This window comes from Drosophila guanche, unplaced genomic scaffold (assembly GCF_900245975.1).
Source record: "Drosophila guanche unplaced genomic scaffold, DGUA_6, whole genome shotgun sequence".
In the NCBI taxonomy this organism is placed as follows: domain Eukaryota; kingdom Metazoa; phylum Arthropoda; class Insecta; order Diptera; family Drosophilidae; genus Drosophila; species Drosophila guanche.
In genome coordinates this window covers 3506094-3524630 of record NW_022995747.1, presented here as the reverse complement: position 1 = coordinate 3524630, position 18537 = coordinate 3506094, and the positions used below count along the sequence as shown (strand labels likewise).

The following is an 18537-nucleotide window of genomic DNA, read 5'->3' as shown; positions in this document are numbered from 1 at the left end:
CCCCCCCCCCCCCCCCCCTCTGTGTTGATTTGCACAGCATGAAATATTCATTTGTTTCCTGTGATCGGCAATTGTAATATATCTTCTTCCTCCTGCGGTATCGTTTTCTACTCAATTTTAGTCAATGTCTGCCACGTTTGCTTACTGTTTGTTGTCTTGCCATTGCCGTTTGCCATTGCCATTGCCGTTGCTACTCCATTTGCCACTGCCGAAAATTTCTAAATGTCCTTGCTCCATGTGGCAGCCGGAGGAGCATTGCCGATAAGCTATCATTTCACTTCCAGCCAGCAACCCGTTTGAATATTCTCTTCTCTTCTTGTTGCCAGAGTCAGAGCCTTGTCCTTGCTCCTTGGTCCTTGCAGTGCTCGCTCGAGCATCGAGTTATTGCGGTGCAAATGATTTGAATTCATTTATCATGTTTAATGCGGGCTTGCCAGTGCGCTGCTGGAATGTGGCACAACCATTTTTCAACGGCATTGACAACCCTCGCCACGCTCTACTTTAAAGACTTTGGAGCCAAGTCTGCAACTAGCATAATGGAGAGAGCATTCGAAGCTCCAACCACCCACAAAGCTTACTGGTTAATAAAATCATCAGAGAAAGGCAATTTGTAAGCCAGCAAGGATTTTCTTTTGTTTTGTGGAACAATGTGCATGCCTGCACCTATCGCCGCTGTCAGCTCTCGTTGAAGTTTTTTTAATTGGAGAGCTCTGGGAGTAGCAAAGATCATATATCTTAGGGGCTTGTGGTGCCAGTACAATGGGACTGGCTGTCATCCCTCATACATTTCTGAATTCTTTCCCAAGCACAAATCAATACGAGTCTATTTTTCCATGCAAAATTATGCATCATTTCCATCGAAGAAACTTCTTAAACAGGAAATCAAGTGGGAGTCAAGGCACTGCTTTGGCAAACCTGTTCAGCACGTTGCACAGACTCTTCCAACTCTTTCCGGAAACTTTGCCTTGACCAATTCAACTGCTCTTGACATCGAAGGGCTGGGATAGAAATTATAGCAGGGGGAGCAACACACACAGAGAGAGCGAGAGTCGCATGTGGCATGCATATTCATAAAATTGCAATGGAAAAACCCCCGTTATTCCGACAGCTCTGGCAGGAAGCTGGATGCAGAGATGGAGGGAGCAATGGGGCAGCAACTACAACGACTGCTACCCAAAAGTGAAAATCCACACGGCATGACAGCCACGACGCGGATCTTGGAAAAAGACGGCACACAGCTGCGACTCCTGCTACTGTGACTGGTGCTGCTCCTGGTCCTCGTCCCTCTTGTGCACTCGATCCCCATTCACTGGCATGGTGCGACAAAGAATCTGGTTATGTTTGCGACCGCATAGAAATCTGTATTTCACAGTAACTAAATGACAAAGGAGGCGGCCACAGATGCGCCACAGCCTTGGCCTCGGCCACAGAGTGTGCATTGTTAATACACACGACAATTCTCACTCTCTCTTTATCTCTGTCTTTATCCCTCTCTCTGCATGTCTCGCGCTGTGGCAGGCTGTGAAATTGCGCATACGCCACGTTGACGGATGGACGAGCCCCTTAGGCAAACAGAAAAAATACACACCAAAAATGGGAACAAACCCTTTTGATTAAAGTCCCATGTCCCAGCCCATTTTCATGTTCATTTCTCAGCAGAATAGACAAGAACTTCAAAGGATCCGGAACAGTGCTTTGAACACAAAATAGCCGCTGACCCGCTGTCAGATTTGTTTTTCTTTCCGCAAAACATAAAATAAATTGAAGTAGACTGTGGACAGACTTGGATCCGGCTCCGGATACTGTCTACTTGACTGTAATATTTTACTGTGGTAATTCCGAACTAGAGTAGAACTAATGTAGAATAGAATGGAGTGCTAGAGTAGAGTGGAGTACTTACCACCATGTTGTTGATTGTGAATGTAAGCTCAGCCCGCGGGCGTGAGGGCGGAGTGCTGCAGTTTGCTCGCAGAACGTCGCCGGGCTCGTAGCGCGTGTGCTCCGTGGACAGCAGTGGACGCTTCTCGGGCAGCTCTGCAAAAGGAAAGAGAATTGGAAAGGGTTCAACTTCAGCTTGTTGACTTGGCAGGACAATTCAATTAGTTGGTTTGGGGCACGCACTTCACCCAAACACACATTAATAGGAGCATAAGTGGAGACGGAAGCCCGTGTGCCGCCTAAGCTCTTCAATCACAACCGCACCGGGAGCACCGCTTCAGCGGAAGGAAGGATGGAGTTCGGAGGAGCTGGCCACGCTTAACTTTTTAATTAAGTCAACCGGAGCGAGGCCCCAGCCACCGCAAGACCAAGAGAGAGAGCAACAAAGTAACTAATGAAGAAAGTAATTTCCATGACAAAGGCGGCGGCAACTTTGCTCTTCCCTGGCCCAGCCCAGCCCATCCATGGCCATGGCTCAAGGCAACTTTCGCTACTCAGTGTATTTCTCTGTGTGCCTCGCTTTCTAATCCTGACCCTCTCTCCACCACCTCTCGACTTTTTGCTGCCTTGGCTTTGTGCAGATTTTGACCTTTTTGCCAGGCATCGCCCAATGCCCAATGCCTCTTGCTGCTGCCATTGCCTTTGCCTTTGCCTTTGCCGTTAGATTCTGTCTAATGAGGGTCAGTTTGTGCCGCAAGTTTCGAGTTTAATTTAGCAGCTGACCAGCCTACTTTGCACTTGGTTTTAGCTAGAACTGGTCCTCCCATCGCACCACCCTTTATTCGACTCATGTCATTAAGTTATTAAAGTTAAGGCTGCCCAAATGTTTGCCAACTATAAACTTTTGACTTGTGCAAAAGGCAGACGGAGCCCGCCATTGTGACTTAATGAAAGCCAGAATTAGCATAACTTTTGGGCCAGGCCATCCATTGCCACCCATTGCCATTCCTTTCACTTTCTTCCTTTCGGTCTGCCTGGCATCTTGGCATTTTCGCTGTTGTCCTTGCCGCGACGCGTATCGGCTGTACCCGCCGCAACTGAATGCCGCCTGGGCGCGGCACAGCTCGGCGCAAGGACAAAGTGTTTATTTTATGTGCCTCGCAGACTCTGAGCCACAGCCACAGCCAGACGCAGTCTCAGCCTTTCTGTTGGCTTCTTGGCCCGCAATCTGATTGCCACTTGAGCTCATTAACACACGATTAAACCTCAGAGTTATTTGCACCAAGGACTAAGGCGCTTGCCTAAGTTGCATAAGTGAATGGGTGCGCAGTGCGCACGGCTAAGTGGAGGCCACAATAGTGTTGCATAAAACATAAGACACAGCCACGAAAATTATGCTGCAACTCAATGAAATTAAAGCGAAAGTTTAGGCAAATAAGTTTTCTCATCTGTCCGTGTTCACTGGCTGTTAAAGCACTCACAAACACACACACGCATACTCTTATTATTTTGTGGTTTCAAGACGTATACGCAATATGGTTTATGTTTGGTGTTTAGCCTCGGCTTCGGACTGGTTTGCTGGTGGCTGTTGTAGTAATTTATTGTTTAGCCAGCAAGTTATTGGGGTTTTAGTGTCGACGACATTAGGCCAAAGCCACAGAGGCTTACACACACAGAAGCACAGAAGCGAAAAGAGGCAGAGGCAGAGGCAGGCCCACCAACGCCCAAGTCTTGAGGCTGGCTGCTGTCAGTGTGTCAGTCCCCGGCTGGCTTATCTCTCATTGATGTATGTTCTACTCTAGAGCCCCGGGACTAGCAGCAGCAGCACAGCAAAACAGGAGAGTAACCAATTAAATGCCACAGCATTTAATGAAACTTTAATAACTTGAGAAGCGGCAAAACAAAGGGCGTGGCATGGCATGGCGCGTCCTTGAAACGCTGCGGGGTATTTGACCCAGCAGAAGACCTCATGAATTTAAAGCAAATGCATGATCAAAAGCCTTAATCCCTTGATGCTAGTTAAGCAAAAGCGGCCAATTAAATGGGCTAAATGCGGCGTTAAATATAAAGCAGACGGGCACGCAGGCAGAGAGGCATTCAAGGAGCGCGAAAGCGAGCCCGCAAGGGCAGGAGGCAATGGCAATCTAATAAAGTCGGCCAGGACGCGGCAGACATCTAAATGTTTAATGCTGAGCAACAACCAGCCAACCAGTCAACCATCCAGAGAGACCAACCAGTCAGCCAGGCCACCAGTCAACCAGTCAGCCAAGCCTTAACCCCAGACGAGGTCTCAATCAAACGCACGCACACAGCAAAGACTCTGTCGAAGGGGTTGCTGGCTGGCTGGCTGACTGGCTGGCTGACTGGGTGGATGTGGATGTGGATCTGTCTGTGGCTGGAGGAGAAATAAATCGCTCAGCAAGTGGCATAAAAATCAGCCACTAAAGCAGAATTTAGCTGTCAGAGCGAATTTCTCGAATGCTTCAGGCCAAGCGGATATAAAGATTAACTCTGGCAAGCGATGGCTGAAGCCGCTGCTTCGACTGTTTGCTGATTTCGAGCAGATGAGCTGCCGCTTGCTGCCTGACGGTCGATTCAGGTCGTATTACGCATACGGCCATACGGCCCACTGTATGACCCACTAACCAACAGCACAAGTGGATTGCCAATTGTTGTGCTCTTGTGTGTCGGTGCTTGTGCCTGCCATTAATGCCAGCTGCTGGCTGCGCATCAACTAAATAATTGTTAAGCCGAAACGGACTGGTGCTCATTGCTTTTCATGACCCTGCCACGCTGATTAAATCCGTAATTCAGAGCGCGCCATGCCACGCTCATTTAAAGCGCATAAAGCCGTGAAATGCGTGGAGCACAGGTAAGACTCCCAAGTGACCCCAGACAAGAGCACCACCACCAATACCACCAGCTAGCATTAACCAACCACCTACCCACACTGCTCTCTCCCCATACAACCGGCTTATCTGGCAATGTCGAAATGGCCTGTTAATGACGCAATTTTCAGCGGAAAAGTTTCCCAACCAGCAGGCGGAGCAGCCAGAGCAGCTGCCGTGACCTTGGCCCCACACACACACACAAACGAATTGCCAAAGAGCCAGAAACTTTTCTACGGTCTGACCCGACCCAACCCACTCCTACGGCTACGGCTATGGGTAGCTACTCCCAAATCAGCTCCAAGTTGACGTAACGCTCTTAGCGATCAAAGGAGACTGTCAAAGGTTGCCGGATAGCTGATACACTCACTCTCGGCTGGCATGGAAGCTTTTAAGCGCACTTTAGGCCAATTTGGATGAATCAGCTTAGACATAGAGCGGAAAAGGGAGGGAAGAGGGAGAGGGAGAGGGAATGGGAATGGGAATGGGACAAACTGAGATGAAAGAGAAACAAACTGTGTATGAGGACTTACCGACAACTTGCATGGTGTCCACTGCTGTGGCTGTCGAAAAAAGTGGGGCATCGGCGGTGACTTCGCATGAAAAGTTTCCAGAGAGCCCGAATCCAACATTGCGTATGAGCACCTGGGTGGCATTCGAGCTGGTTACCTGTTGATCACGAAAGACGATAGTAAGAAAGTTTAGTTTCTAGTTTATTTAAAGTTATTTGCTCCCAAAACTAAAAACTAAACAATAAATCGTAGTCCCCCACCTGCCATCTCTCTCAGCTGTCCGCAATCTGACATCGAACCCAACAAAGAAATGCACTTAAATTTATTAAAACAGCTTAAAAAGCAAACAAATACACAGGATACACAGTGAACAGTCCAGAGGAATAAGCGACAAGAAAAACTGTCTGCAAGCTAAGTAAAAGTTTTCCACGGCACCAAAAAATAAAAGAATCAAAAAAAAAAGTAAAAAAAAAAGAAAAGAAGGAAACTAAAGATAAACTCGCTGGCACAAACTCAATAGCCTGATGAAATATTTAGCCAGATTCAGAGCAACTTTATCGAAGCTACGAAATTGCATGGACCCTACACCGCCCCTCCGCCCAGCGCCAGGCTGGATAAACTTTTTCAATAATCTAGCCAAAGTAGAATTACCCAAGCCCGAGACTCGATTCTCCGACCTCAGCTTCAGTCCCAGCCCAGGCCCCAGCCACAGCCACAGCAACAGCAACAGCAACAACCTCCTCTCATTCACGGCATGCGCGTGGCTGCAGTTTTTGCAGGTGGGCGACAAAACTCCGACGCAGCAGTCAAAAATTTAAATGAAAATTGTGCAGCAGATAGCCACGCGTTGATAGCGTCCAGGACGTTGGTATTCTCACAGACAGGCAGACAGACGGGCAGCCAGGTGTCCCCTGGCATGGCTTGGCATTTTTTGAATAACCGCCAATAACAATAAAACTGCCAAACTGAATATGCATGAGCGAAAAGTTTAAAATATACAATATAAATAAATGCAGTGTGCGCGCAATTAAGGACACCAAAGTAGAGGGTGTGCAGGTGCAGGAGTGGCGCCGTATGCTGTCGAATCTGGTTTCTTCTGTGTGCTGTCTGGTCCTTTCAGAGTGGAGGCCATTGACTGACTCAGTGGGCAACAAAAAGTGCAGCCATCGATTGTGCAATGCTTTAACGGTTTATTCTTTTGAAAAATTCGACTTCCCCCCCAACCCAGCCCCCCCAACCATGCACTCACTCACTCAATCAGCCAGCCAGCCAGTCCTGACTCTCTTTGATAGAACATCGTTTTTCAACTTTCCTTTTATGGGATACATTTTTTGTTTATCTTTTTGTCATACTTACATCGACGTGAATGCCAGGAAATGGAAACACTTTCGTATTGGGAAATTCACCGGGCGTATAGCGGTAAAACTCCAATTGACCGCGATAGAATTTCGCCGAATAGAGGGGGGCCCCATCCAGGTCGTACATGCAGCGCAGCACCACATGCTGGCCCCGTCGCACTGCCGGTGGTTCAATGATTAAATTGACATTGCGCAGCGCGCACTCCACGAGCTCTGCAAAAATGGAAACAAAAGGCGGAAAATGTCGATGGAATTACGTGCGAATGCAAAGCTGGAGGGAATTCCAATTTAGTGTATTTATTTTAATAAATTATTGAAATATTTCGCGAGAGCCGACCTCAGTGGCGACACTGACAACACATAAGCCACCGCTTAACTGCACCGCAATTGCTTGCATTTCAGTTATTGCATTTATTTGTTGTGCAGAGTGTCACTGTGGCAAATGTTACCGAAATGCCTCAAACGCCATGCAAATATGGCCAAAGATCAGAGCTTTAGTATTAAATGATTAAATATGCACACTTATAGAATACAATAAAATACCTAAAAACAATTCAATTAACCACAGTTTAACCTCATCATAAAGGGTATTCAAAGCTTCGCTCACAGCAGCAACAACACGTACTCCATCACGTTCGTGTTTGTTCAAATGTCCCCTTAAATGTTTGTCATATTTGTTGCTTAAATGATTTATAAATATTTTTTCAACCATGGCAAGCTTGAAAGATTATGGTATTATTTCATGGCTGCCCTTGTCCGTGCTCTACACATAAAAATGGTACTTTAAATATGGAAATATATTTCTGTTCTGGCAGATTGATGGCTGCCTATGCAAGTAATTTAAATCGGAATATACGGACAATCAATTCAACGAACGCTTAATCAAATCAGTCGCTCTTGCACATTTTCCCAGATAAATTCTTGGTCTCTAAAAAAACAAATCAATGTTAAAGCCAAACCAAAATGGCTTTAAGAATTCTACTTGAGAATTCCCAGCAGCAGCCTACAATTACTTTGGAAATTTTCTTGTTTGCTCGCCAAGTTTTATTAATTACCAAACAATCAACGCCAATTTCCGGCAACTTTACGGCCGCCCATTTCGGAGTCGTTTGTCAACAAATGCGTAGCATTATTCAAGGCGTCGCAGCGGAAGCTGTCCCTCCCTTCGACGCCGTCCCCTGAAGTCGCTGTTTTACAAGCATTTGCAGCGTTGCCAAACATAGCCTAACAAGGCACTCAAAAATATTTTATATCTTATTTGGGTCACATTTCATGCGGCTGTGCCCTTAAGAATAATGGCACATAATTTGCGGCTTTGCCACCAGCCGGGTGCACCCCAGCACAACATTTCAGGAAATGGAGAAAGGATGGATGCTGCCTCCCATGTAAACTGTAGAATGAAGATATGAGCCAAGTATTCGGAAGCAGCAGCCTTGTAAATCTCTCGCGAGGCGAATAAAATGAAATTGTTTTCATCTCTTTATATGCTGGCTGTGCGTAATTCATTACCTTTGGGAGTTGTTCGCAGATATCTCAGTTACTTCGGGGGCATGAGGAAAATTGGTATGATTTCCATTCCCACTCGAGCTTTGACCTTTAACATTTACTTCACTTGCTGGCTGTAAAATGAATTTTTACCCATTGACCTTAATGACCAGCGGTGCCTGCCAGCATAATTGGCCAGAAAGTGTCCTTGCCTGGGTACCTGTGTATGAAGACCCAGGCCAGTGCTCGACTTAAGCAGTACCTTAAAGTCCAGCCCGGTTCTAGCCTCGCATAAATATTTGCACACTGAAATCGAAAATTCCGCTTGTTTGCCAATTGAAAATTGGAAAGTGTAGTTGAAACTGCACACAGCATGCAGCACAAGCACAAGCACGAGCACGAGCATCCCCAGAGCAGCCAGTGCCAGTACAGGTGTGGTGGCAGGTATGGCAAGAGGAGCAGTAGCACCAGAGCTGGGTTGGAGCAGCGAAATGCAACCGCAAATACTTGCTTATTGCTGGCAAAACTTTGCTTGTTAGTGTTTAGGTTGGAGTGCAGCAAGAAATCATAGCACACAGCCGGGGTGCACAACTTCCAATAAGAACCAAACAATGTCTATAAATCCACACACAAACACACACCCAGACTCGGGAAGGGGAAGGAAAGGGACTACTGTTGGTGCTCGCAACGCAAAGATATAGTTGGAAAGGTAAAAAGTTTGTGCAAAAGTCACATATTTGTTCGATTTTGCTAAGTGCCAGCTTACAAGTGCCTTGTCCTTATCCTTCTGCGATTTGTTTACATGGCAGGCAACAAAGAGCGAGGCAACAGTAAGGGGATCGTGCACCACGGCTCCTGATGTTACCCGACTAGTTGGAGGAGGAATTCTGTGTTTCCTTCCACCCATACTAAATATCCATGCAGGCGGCACCCTTGCAGAGGGTATAACGATACCAATGGTCGTTAGGATATGTGCAGAAATCATTCATTAACTAGCAGGATGCACGGAAGAGTATTTAAAGTTTCAAACACCTGGAATCAGGCTTCATTCCTTTCTTGTTTGTTTCTATGCTCCTGTCGTGCTCCCAGGGCGCTCTCATTGTCCAGAAGGAGCCGCAGCACGAGAGAGAGAGAGAGAGAGAGAGGCAGAGTAAATACTGTTCACGCTCCTTTCACCGCACTTTCTTTTCGGAGGTAGCAGCAGGAGTGGCCGTAGCAGCTGCAAAAACCCCCGGCAGCCGCCTTGTTTATTGTTTTCCAATCTGGCCAGAGTGCGTCATTGCGGGAATTGTTCGGTCAGAGGAAACATCGGTCAGGTTCGCCGAAACCGCAAGTGATACTAAATTGAAAAGTTAGATGCCATTTTTTTCTGCCCGCCCCCAGGGTGCGCTCGATTTTCCTTCTTTTTCAGTCGTTCTTTTTTTTGCCTGTCCATTGGATAGTTTGGAAAAGTTGCCAAATTTGTTTGTGCTTTGCTGCTGAGACGGTGGGGGGGGAATTCCATTTGTTGTTTATTTTTAGTTTTTGGATTTTGGAACTTCTCCAATTGATGGAATGGATGGATTTCTGCAACCCGCCTTAAACTGTATTCCAATCGAGGAAGTTGGCATTTTGTATTGAAATGTTGTCTACGCTTAGATGAAAAGTACTCCAAGTGGGGTCCTGAAATCCCGAAAACGTGGCCCCAGCAACAGGCAGCAGCCAACAAAGGAAATGCAAACAAACCCCAAAACTGAGTGGGCATATTTATCACAGCCCAATAATTTGTAGAGTTGCTCCCACCCCTTTACGGGTACGGCAAGCCGAAAGCAAACAAATGTCGGGCCACCAGGCATGTAATACTCGTATCCGTGTGTGCATTCATGTACGTGCGTGCGTGTGGGGGAATGAATGTGCCTGTGTGCACGTGTGGGTGCGTATTGTTTCGGTATTTAATAGGCTTTTGTTGCAAGTTTAAATGGAAATTGTTAAGGTTGCCGCTGCTGCTGCTGCTGCTGCTCCTTGTCATGTTTACCAGGAGTTTCTTGAGCCTGGGCCTGTTCCTGCACCTCATTGCCTTGCTGCCTGGCAGCCCATTGAAAGATTTATCATTCAGCAGAAACCGAAACAGAACACAGCATGGTGGCAGAAGCGAGCAGGGAGTGGCTCTGGAATCTCGCAAGCTAAATGAAGCAATGGGGAAATGAAACGAAACGCATATGACGTGCCACCTGTCTGGGCCCGGGATGCCTGCTTGTGTTGACAGAGCCCACATAAGCAGGCCATACATATGTATAATGGAATTTCTAATAACTCCACCCCAACCAGTCTGCCTGCTGGGTCAACAGCATTTAAGAACCGTCAGCAGGCTCCAGCAGTGACAATAAGCGCTGCAGCAGTTCATTTGCTCGGACCACGGCACAAGAGTGGCTTGGGACTATGTCTCCCCGTACGTACGTGCACACTGCCAGAGTTTCAGTGCCCAAGTGCACTTAGTCAAGCATCGGCTAACATGCACTTTAACAGCCCCAACCATGGGCCAAAGCCCAACCCAACACAACCTCGGAGAGGTTTGGTTCATTCGAAAGCCAAAGCAATTTAATTAACATAAAAAACGCAGCTCGCACAATTCAAAACCATAAATCAAAAACCCGCACACGCCCAACACTAAACTAATACCAGGGCCCGCCAGCGGAGGACCTAAAAAAGCGCACACACACACATACCCTTCTTGAACGAGTGTTTGGCTGTGTGTGTGTGAAGTCCAGTAAAAAGTGCACCATGAAAGGGTTTGGAAAGAGAACAAAAAAAATGGGGGTAAAGAAAAAAGGAAACGTTTCTAATGAAACCCAAACTGCTAGTTACAGTCCACAGTTGCCGGCTCTTCTGGAAGTTATGCTTCACTCGATGTGGATCTGGATACCCACAAACATTTGTTTTTCCCACTATCGCTGTTCGTATTTGTACCCTTGCAGCGGGTATTACAAATCAGAGCAAATGTTTGCTACGCTCTGAAGGAAGTCTTTCTGCTGGGAGTAAGTATAAACGCACTTTGCTGCCTGCTAAACTTGTTATAAATCTTTTAAGAACGTTTATTAGGAACACAAAGTTTGAGGAACCTTTTTAAAGTACAACTAAATTAGTAATTGGAGCAATAGTTATGTTAAAAGGGTATGCAAAAGGAGCAAAGAGCGTCCCAAAAGCTACCCTTCTCTGCTTTCATTTGTCACAGCTCAACACCCCACGCTGCTGCTGGCTGACTTGTGGGGGGGTTCGGCGGCCCAACCCATAACCCGTTCGTGTCGTGTCCAGAGGGCATCAGCATAAACAAAGGACCCAAAGAGCACGCCAACATAATTTAGTTAAAATTCCTTCGTTCCGGGGCGTGGACTAAGCCGCAGCACACCTCACCAGAGGAAATGAAAAATGCTGATTATGGAAACGCGATGAGTAATTTGTTGTGTGTGTGTTATCGCAGCTCATTTGGCTGCACGGACCAGTGGGGCGGGGTCGGGGTAATATTAATTTTGGTTTAAAATCGGATTTTCGCAATTTTCATTTGCTAATTGCATGATGATTAAATTCAATTATAAATTAATTATGTGTAAGTTAATCAAATGTCCAATCAAATAATTTCGAATAAATAGTCAATCGATAAAAGGGAAAATAATTTATATTACGTTTCCAACTAATCGTTAGATAATAAACGATGTAAACATTAAATATTTTAGCTACCAGAATTAAATATATTTATAATTAATTTGGTTCACAGGCCTCGTTGCACGGTTCCAGTCAGCGGCTGTGCCTCTCGACAGCGACACTGGTTTATAACAACAAAATCCCGACAAACCTGAGGGTCTCCCCGAAGGAGCAACACCAGAGTATAACAAGTGGATCCCTTAGCATTCAGCCCGTGCTTACCCTTGCCCTTGCCTCCTTTGAGCAAACAGACAGCGGACAGGACAAACAATAGGAATATATGCGATAAATGAAAAAATAATAACAAACATTAATCCGAGTGTTGGGTGCCGGAGCGGCTGTGTGGAGTGTGCCGGAGTGCCAACGGAGTGCTGGAGTGTTGGAGTGCTCGAGAGCCATGCGAGTGGATGATGATGATGGTGATGGTGTGCCAAAATGCCGCCTGCTCCAGGACGGAGTGTATCCGTGCTGCTCCTGCTTGCTGGAAGTCCTTAGTCTCATGATAGTCTTTCGTTATTTCTTTCTTTGCACAGAAGCGCTAAGCAAATAAAACAAAAAGGATAACAGTGCAAATACGAGTATGGTGCAGACGAGCCGGGGCTCACAGAGCCAAGGCAAACACAGTCATAGTCACAGTGACTGCTAAAAATATAAGTATGCGTGTGTGTGTGGATCTGCCGTGAATGTGTTTGTGTGTGTTCATATAAGCACAAGTATTTTTTATTTTTATGCTGGTGACATTGCAGCGCACATAAGTCTAGCTCTGGCTCTAGCTCTGGCTCTGGCTCTGGCTTGGCTTGGTTGCTTAGTTAGTTATTCCGCCCTTTGCTATTTGCCAATTTTCATTTGCTCTCAACTCTGCCCCCCACGCACACACACTCTAACACACACACAGATACAAATTTGCTTGCATGTATTTACTCAGCTGGTTTTTCTTTTTTTTCACATCTTTTCCGCATCTCAACTTTGCTCACTGGCGAGGGCCTGCTCACTTTGGCGTATACGCAATGGCAACGGCAACGACAACGGCGCCGACGACTCAATTGAGGCAGGGCAGCAAACATTTTGTTATCTCGGCACCAGCATCGATGCCGAATGGATTTTTAGTTCTGTATTTTTTCCCTCGTCTATTGCTGCGTTCTGTGTGCACGCCGCCTGTGCGTCTTTCTTTTCCTTTTTCATTTTCCTTTGCCTTTTTTCGACTTCATTCAGTTTTTCCATTTGGCCCTAGTCGAGGCGGGGCGGGGCGGGGCGGTTCGGCGGAGCGCTTATCTCGCATGCCGCATCGCGAACTGCTTGTAAATAGCATTCATGGCCTGACACTAATGGAACTTTTGACCGTTTGTGCCATCCGTTGCCCGTTGCCCATTGCCCATTGCCTGACGTCCGCTGCAGGCCGTGGCTAGCTTAGATACCATTCATAGACTCGTCTGGGAGTCGCTTTACTAGAAGCACTTTTTAGATACCCTTTGTTGTAAACAAGGGTCGACGATTTGCTGTTATTTATTAGATTGTGGCGCAGACGTTTATTCTCCTAACATAAACAGTAAGTGATTATTATGTCTGGGATAATGCTATCCAATGAAAGCTGAATTATCAATATTTTGTATTCCACAATTACATACCTTACATTACATACATAATTACAATTACAACACCAATTGGTACCACCTGTTTTCTACCCATACAATTATATTTAATTAACTGTTAAAGGGTATTGCATTTTCGTTTCATAAAAAACCGTTTCGATTTCCATTTTGGGTAACTCGAACTGGCGAATGTTCCTTTGTTTTCTTTGCTTTTGGAGTAGTTTTTTCTTTCATAGTTTTGGGTTTTTTGTAATGTGCGTTTTTCCATCGGTCTGGCGGTATCAATTTTGCGAGCCAACAGTTTGTGCAGTCCTTCAACAAGTCGCTGGCAATCGTTTTTTGGGAGATTCCTTAGCCGAAATCCCACTGTGGCAGCCAACAAAGCAATCACCTGCTATGACTGGCGGCCAAGGGTTTTGCATTTTTTGTTGCCTTCACCGGCCAGATGACGTGCGAGTGGGTTTTGATATGTGTACGTATAACTTAAAAGCTAACTAATTAGCAGTCAATGTTTGACATTTGCCTATCGCAGATCCATTTGCAGCTGCAGCAATGGATTTGTCCAACATAAAATTTGCGAATATAATGGATTTTGGTCTGCCAGTAGTGGACAGGACAGGACAGGACAGGACTCGACCTGAACTGGGCACATACCCAGAAATGTGTTTGATTAGAAAATTAATCTGAGCTCTGTTTTAAATGAAAATACAGCCAATGGAGGAGGGTGCGGCTAGAGCGGTACAATGGTACAACGGACGATAAGCGACAATGACATTCGGAAATTTCATTTTTGGTAACTGCAACTCTCGGCCCAGAGACTTTGCCCACCCCCCCAACACAAATGTGGTGCCAATGGGCTATGGCCATGTGGTGGCTCTGCGGGTAGCTGGCTGGGCGGGAATGGCTGGGTGGCACCGGGAATATCCATTTCGTTTTATGTTTACAATTTGGCATGGTTTTTGTGCCATGAGATTTATGCATAAATTGATGCTACTAGTACTATGTGTTTGTTTGTTCGCCTCGATAGCAAAAAGCGCATTTGCCATGGACATCCTGACTGTTTGTCCCTCGTCCGCCGTCCGCCGTCGCCCTCTTCCGCTGTGCCGGCTTGGCCGGTTTTTTGGTCATGCCACAACTCTCTGGCATGTTGCAGCAGCAGCAAAAACATTCATAATTTTAATTAAGTCATAGAAACGTGCCGCACACAAAACGCAGAGATACTCGTATATTTTGCCACGCTTAACTTTTGTGTGAGTTTTTACTCTGCCTCAGTCTCTGGCTCTGGCTGTCTGATCCTGCACCAGTTCATGGCGCGACTGTATACCCTTGCAAACGGGTGCTATGATTTTCCTCCCCAATTCCTCGATTCCTCCTCGAAGTTTCCTCAATTCCAAGTTGGCCACTCAACCGGATTCATTCCTTTATTCCCAAAGAGTATCTAAAGCTTCGTTCTCTCAAATAATTCCTTATTGTTTGTTACATGTTGTGCTCGTATTTGGTTACGATACTCACCAAATTGCACTTGAAATTTATCCTCGAGCCTTATTAGTTATTTACGCAGCAGGCGCACCAGCCCTCTGCCTCTCCCTCTCTCTCTCTCTCTCTCTCTCTCTCTCTCTCTCTCTCTCTCTCTGTCCCTGCATACATTCTGCATGTGTGACTGTATCTGAGAGCGCATATGTGTGTGTGTTGGTGTTTGCTTTTATATGTGTAAATGGGTTTATGCAAACGCCCATGCTCCAGCAACCAAAAGCTCATCCCCCACAGGCACCCCAGGAACCCCACAGCCATTGCAGATTTATAGCCCGCAGCCGTTTTCAGTGTTTTCTTTTTGTTCGGCTCTCCGCTCCGCTCCGTTCCGTTTTGTTTATTTGGTTTTGCAATTGTTAAAAGTTTATGTCGTTTTTGTTGCGGCTGTTGCACTTCGCACACAGTTGCCACTCGGACCCAGCAAAACAACAAGTTTTTGTTATTTGGAGGAGTGGCAGGGGTCCGGGTGCGCCCTGCCCTTCCAGCAACCAACAACCAACAAAAACGAAATGCAACAAAACAACCAACAAACAAACTGGAAACAAAAGCATCGAAATTGTTCCTGCGCCAGTTGCGATTTTGTCGCTGTGATTTTTCCTAGATATTTTTTGGCAACGTTGCTTAATTAAACGTGAACCATTGCCAGATGGAGTTTAAATATCAGAAAATTTCGTTACCAGCCAACAAATATTTTTGGATGAATTTGCAAAAATATGGCAACGGACATTGACGGGCAATTGATTGGAAACGCGCAAAAAATGGCACTTGGACTAATCAGCTTTTCCTAATTATAACTCTGTACCAGACTAGTTTTTAATTAAAATGTAATAAAAGTGAACAGAAGAGCGACCATATTTGCAGATGAATTTAAATTTTAGTTCAATTTTTAGAATTCTCCCATAATCTTTAATGTCTGTGAATGTTCAAAGAGAAATTTAATTATGTTCCAACATTTGTGAATATTTTTCATGGCTTCCGTCTGCGAAATGGAAAACTTTTCCAATGATTACCAGATTACATCAATTTAAAGACTTAATATCCCTTTTGTTCTTTCTTAAGGCTGTCGCCCCTTTTTTGTGGAGTACTTTACCAGCTCCAAGTACTCTGGCATTAATGCCAATTTGCACTTGTCAATCAAGGCAACGCTCAAGAACGGCCAGAAACCTACAAAAGTTCTAATGAGCCTAATTATTTCAACTATTTAGCCAAATACACAGACACTCTCAGCAGCGGCAACTTCTTGTGGCAGACAGTGGAGAGAAAGAAGCGAATACCAATGCTTGCCAAATTTTGCTAATGATAAATAAATTATGCGACAGCAGCCGCACAAAATACCACCCAAGCAGACACCCGAAACCACCCGAACACCCCAAGCTACACAGTCAGCCAACCACAAGCAGAAAACAAATAAACTCGCTTCGCAATGCCAAAAGATAAGTATGCGCCCCAATGCTCCCTGGCCCCGCGCACATTAAAGCCGCTCCTGGGCTGGGCCATAGCTTGGCTCCTGCAGAATGAAGCAGAATGGGACAGAATGAGGCGGGATCGCATTACTGAGAGCAAGCGCACATGCGTTAATAAACAAAATCTGTTGCTAATGTACAAAATAAGTTAATTATGGCAACGCAAATGCGAAAATGCGAAAATGCGAAATGCGAATTACGGAAATGCTCTGATGCCGGCGACAACTTTTGCAGCTTTTTCCGAAACTCCCAAAGTGGGGAATCCATGAAGCAGGGAGGAATTCAAAGTGGGATTTCTGGTGTGTGACTGTGACCCCTGACTGCATTTGGCTTGCACTATGCTTTGTTATTTGTGCGCGATAATTGCGTTTTATAGCAAAAGCAAACAGATAAACAAACAAACATTTGAGAACACAAAAACACAGGCGAGCAAACAAACAGAGATACAGATCGGGACACAGATATGGCGTGTTCTCTCATGTTCTCTGTGTGCAGGAAACAAATAATTACAAATTGCATTAATAATATACAAACACAGATGCAGTGCCTGAACCTGCCCCAAAACCCCCAAACCGGAGCACCATCTGTGCGACGATTTTCCCCCGCAAGCCGCAAGCTTCGATCTATTTACCTTAATGCAATTTTTGAGTGACTGGCATAATTTGTTTGGCAGCCGAAAAATGTTGCACTGCCACACCCAGCAGCCAACCACCCAGCAGCCTGTGCCGCATCGGTTTCAAAATGCATATGCCACTGGCAGAATTTACATAGCGGAGAACCGCAAGAAAATTTACATATTTTATTTGTAATTTGTTTGCCGCTTGTCAATATTATTTTGCAATTAATATTTCAATGTTTCATCAGAATCGTGTATGCCTGTTTGGTACCGTATTGTTTCCCCAGAAAAATCAATCAAATCTGCTCAAAATCAGCGGCCAATGCTCCGTGGTGGGAATTTAAATAAATTGAATTGAATTACTGAGTATCTACTAGTCGACGTTTTCTCTTGACCTCTTCCAGCCATTATGCATGGGAGATTTCATGAAATTGATTTGTGCAGCGCAAATCGCACTTTTAGTTGCCATATTTGAATGAATGCCAAAATAATATTGCATTTTGCCATATGACGAAATTGATTATAAATGGATCGTAGTATTGTCCAGCGGATTTGATGGAAATTTGAGCAGGACCATGCAGATTTGGTGCAGTTTGTAATCGACGGAATATGGTTTGGGGAGTCAGTGGACCAACAAATATAAATCTCTAATCAATTCAAATGAAAACTATAACTAATCCGTGGTACACTTTGTGCTGGGATTTATGGGCATATTCCAGAGAGTTCCCGGGGGAATAGTTATTGCCACACTCAACCACTCAGCTCTAATTCACTTTTACAAATACACCACTTTGCTGCTAACCCTAACCCATTAACCCCCATCCATTAGAGACGGAACGGGGGCCCTCACCTCCATCTAATAAAGCACTGCTGATGCACACACCCCTCTCGACACCCCAGCACTAGCACTGGGGGCACTCTGCAAAATCTTCACAATAGTGCCTGAGTGCCAAAGACCCAATGGAACAACAACATTTCCGAACAAGTCACGGATCACGGCACACAAATCTCTCCCATCGCCACTACCAGTCGATTCCCCAGCTCCCTGATAGCCGAAAAATGCACTTCAATGGCGGGACTCTGGCACCGGCCCCGGCTTCGGCTCCCATTGAAATGCGATGCGCATTTGGACTGGATGCTGCTTAAGCTGTTCATTAGCGGCCACGTCGACACTGGAGTAATGAAGCAACAGCCTGACACAGATTTGCTTTGGCAAATGTGGATACGGAAAAGAATGGAATGGAATGGGTCTGTTCATTTCGTTTCGAATGGGAACGGCGGGTGGCAGCGTCATTAAAAAGTTTTTACAAGCGTTCAGCATCAGCATTAGCACTTCAGCTTCAGCTTCGAATGAGACTCCCGACCCCGACCCCAACTACGACTACGGCTATGGCTTCTCCTGTCACCGTCAGGGAACAGGCATTTAGAAGTGAGTATACGGGAATCTGATTCCGTTGCTGATTGTCATTGACAGCCAGTCGAGTGGCTGTCCCCTGTCCTTGTATCTGACACCTCCACACCGCTTAGATATCGCCGACCG

The 18537-nt window shown here is 45.7% G+C and overlaps 1 protein-coding gene across 1 annotated transcript in view; it reads right to left on the bottom strand.

Moving 5' to 3' along the window:
* LOC117583306 overlaps positions 1-18537 on the bottom strand; it is a 46214-nt gene that overhangs the window by 7713 nt on the left and 19964 nt on the right. Inside the window, exons 3-5 of the mRNA XM_034271550.1 lie at positions 6635-6849; positions 5300-5435; positions 1901-2034 (exon numbers count right to left, since the gene is read on the bottom strand). Coding sequence (XP_034127441.1) covers positions 1901-2034; positions 5300-5435; positions 6635-6849 — 485 coding nt within the window. The remainder of the gene's footprint in view (positions 1-1900; positions 2035-5299; positions 5436-6634; positions 6850-18537) is intronic.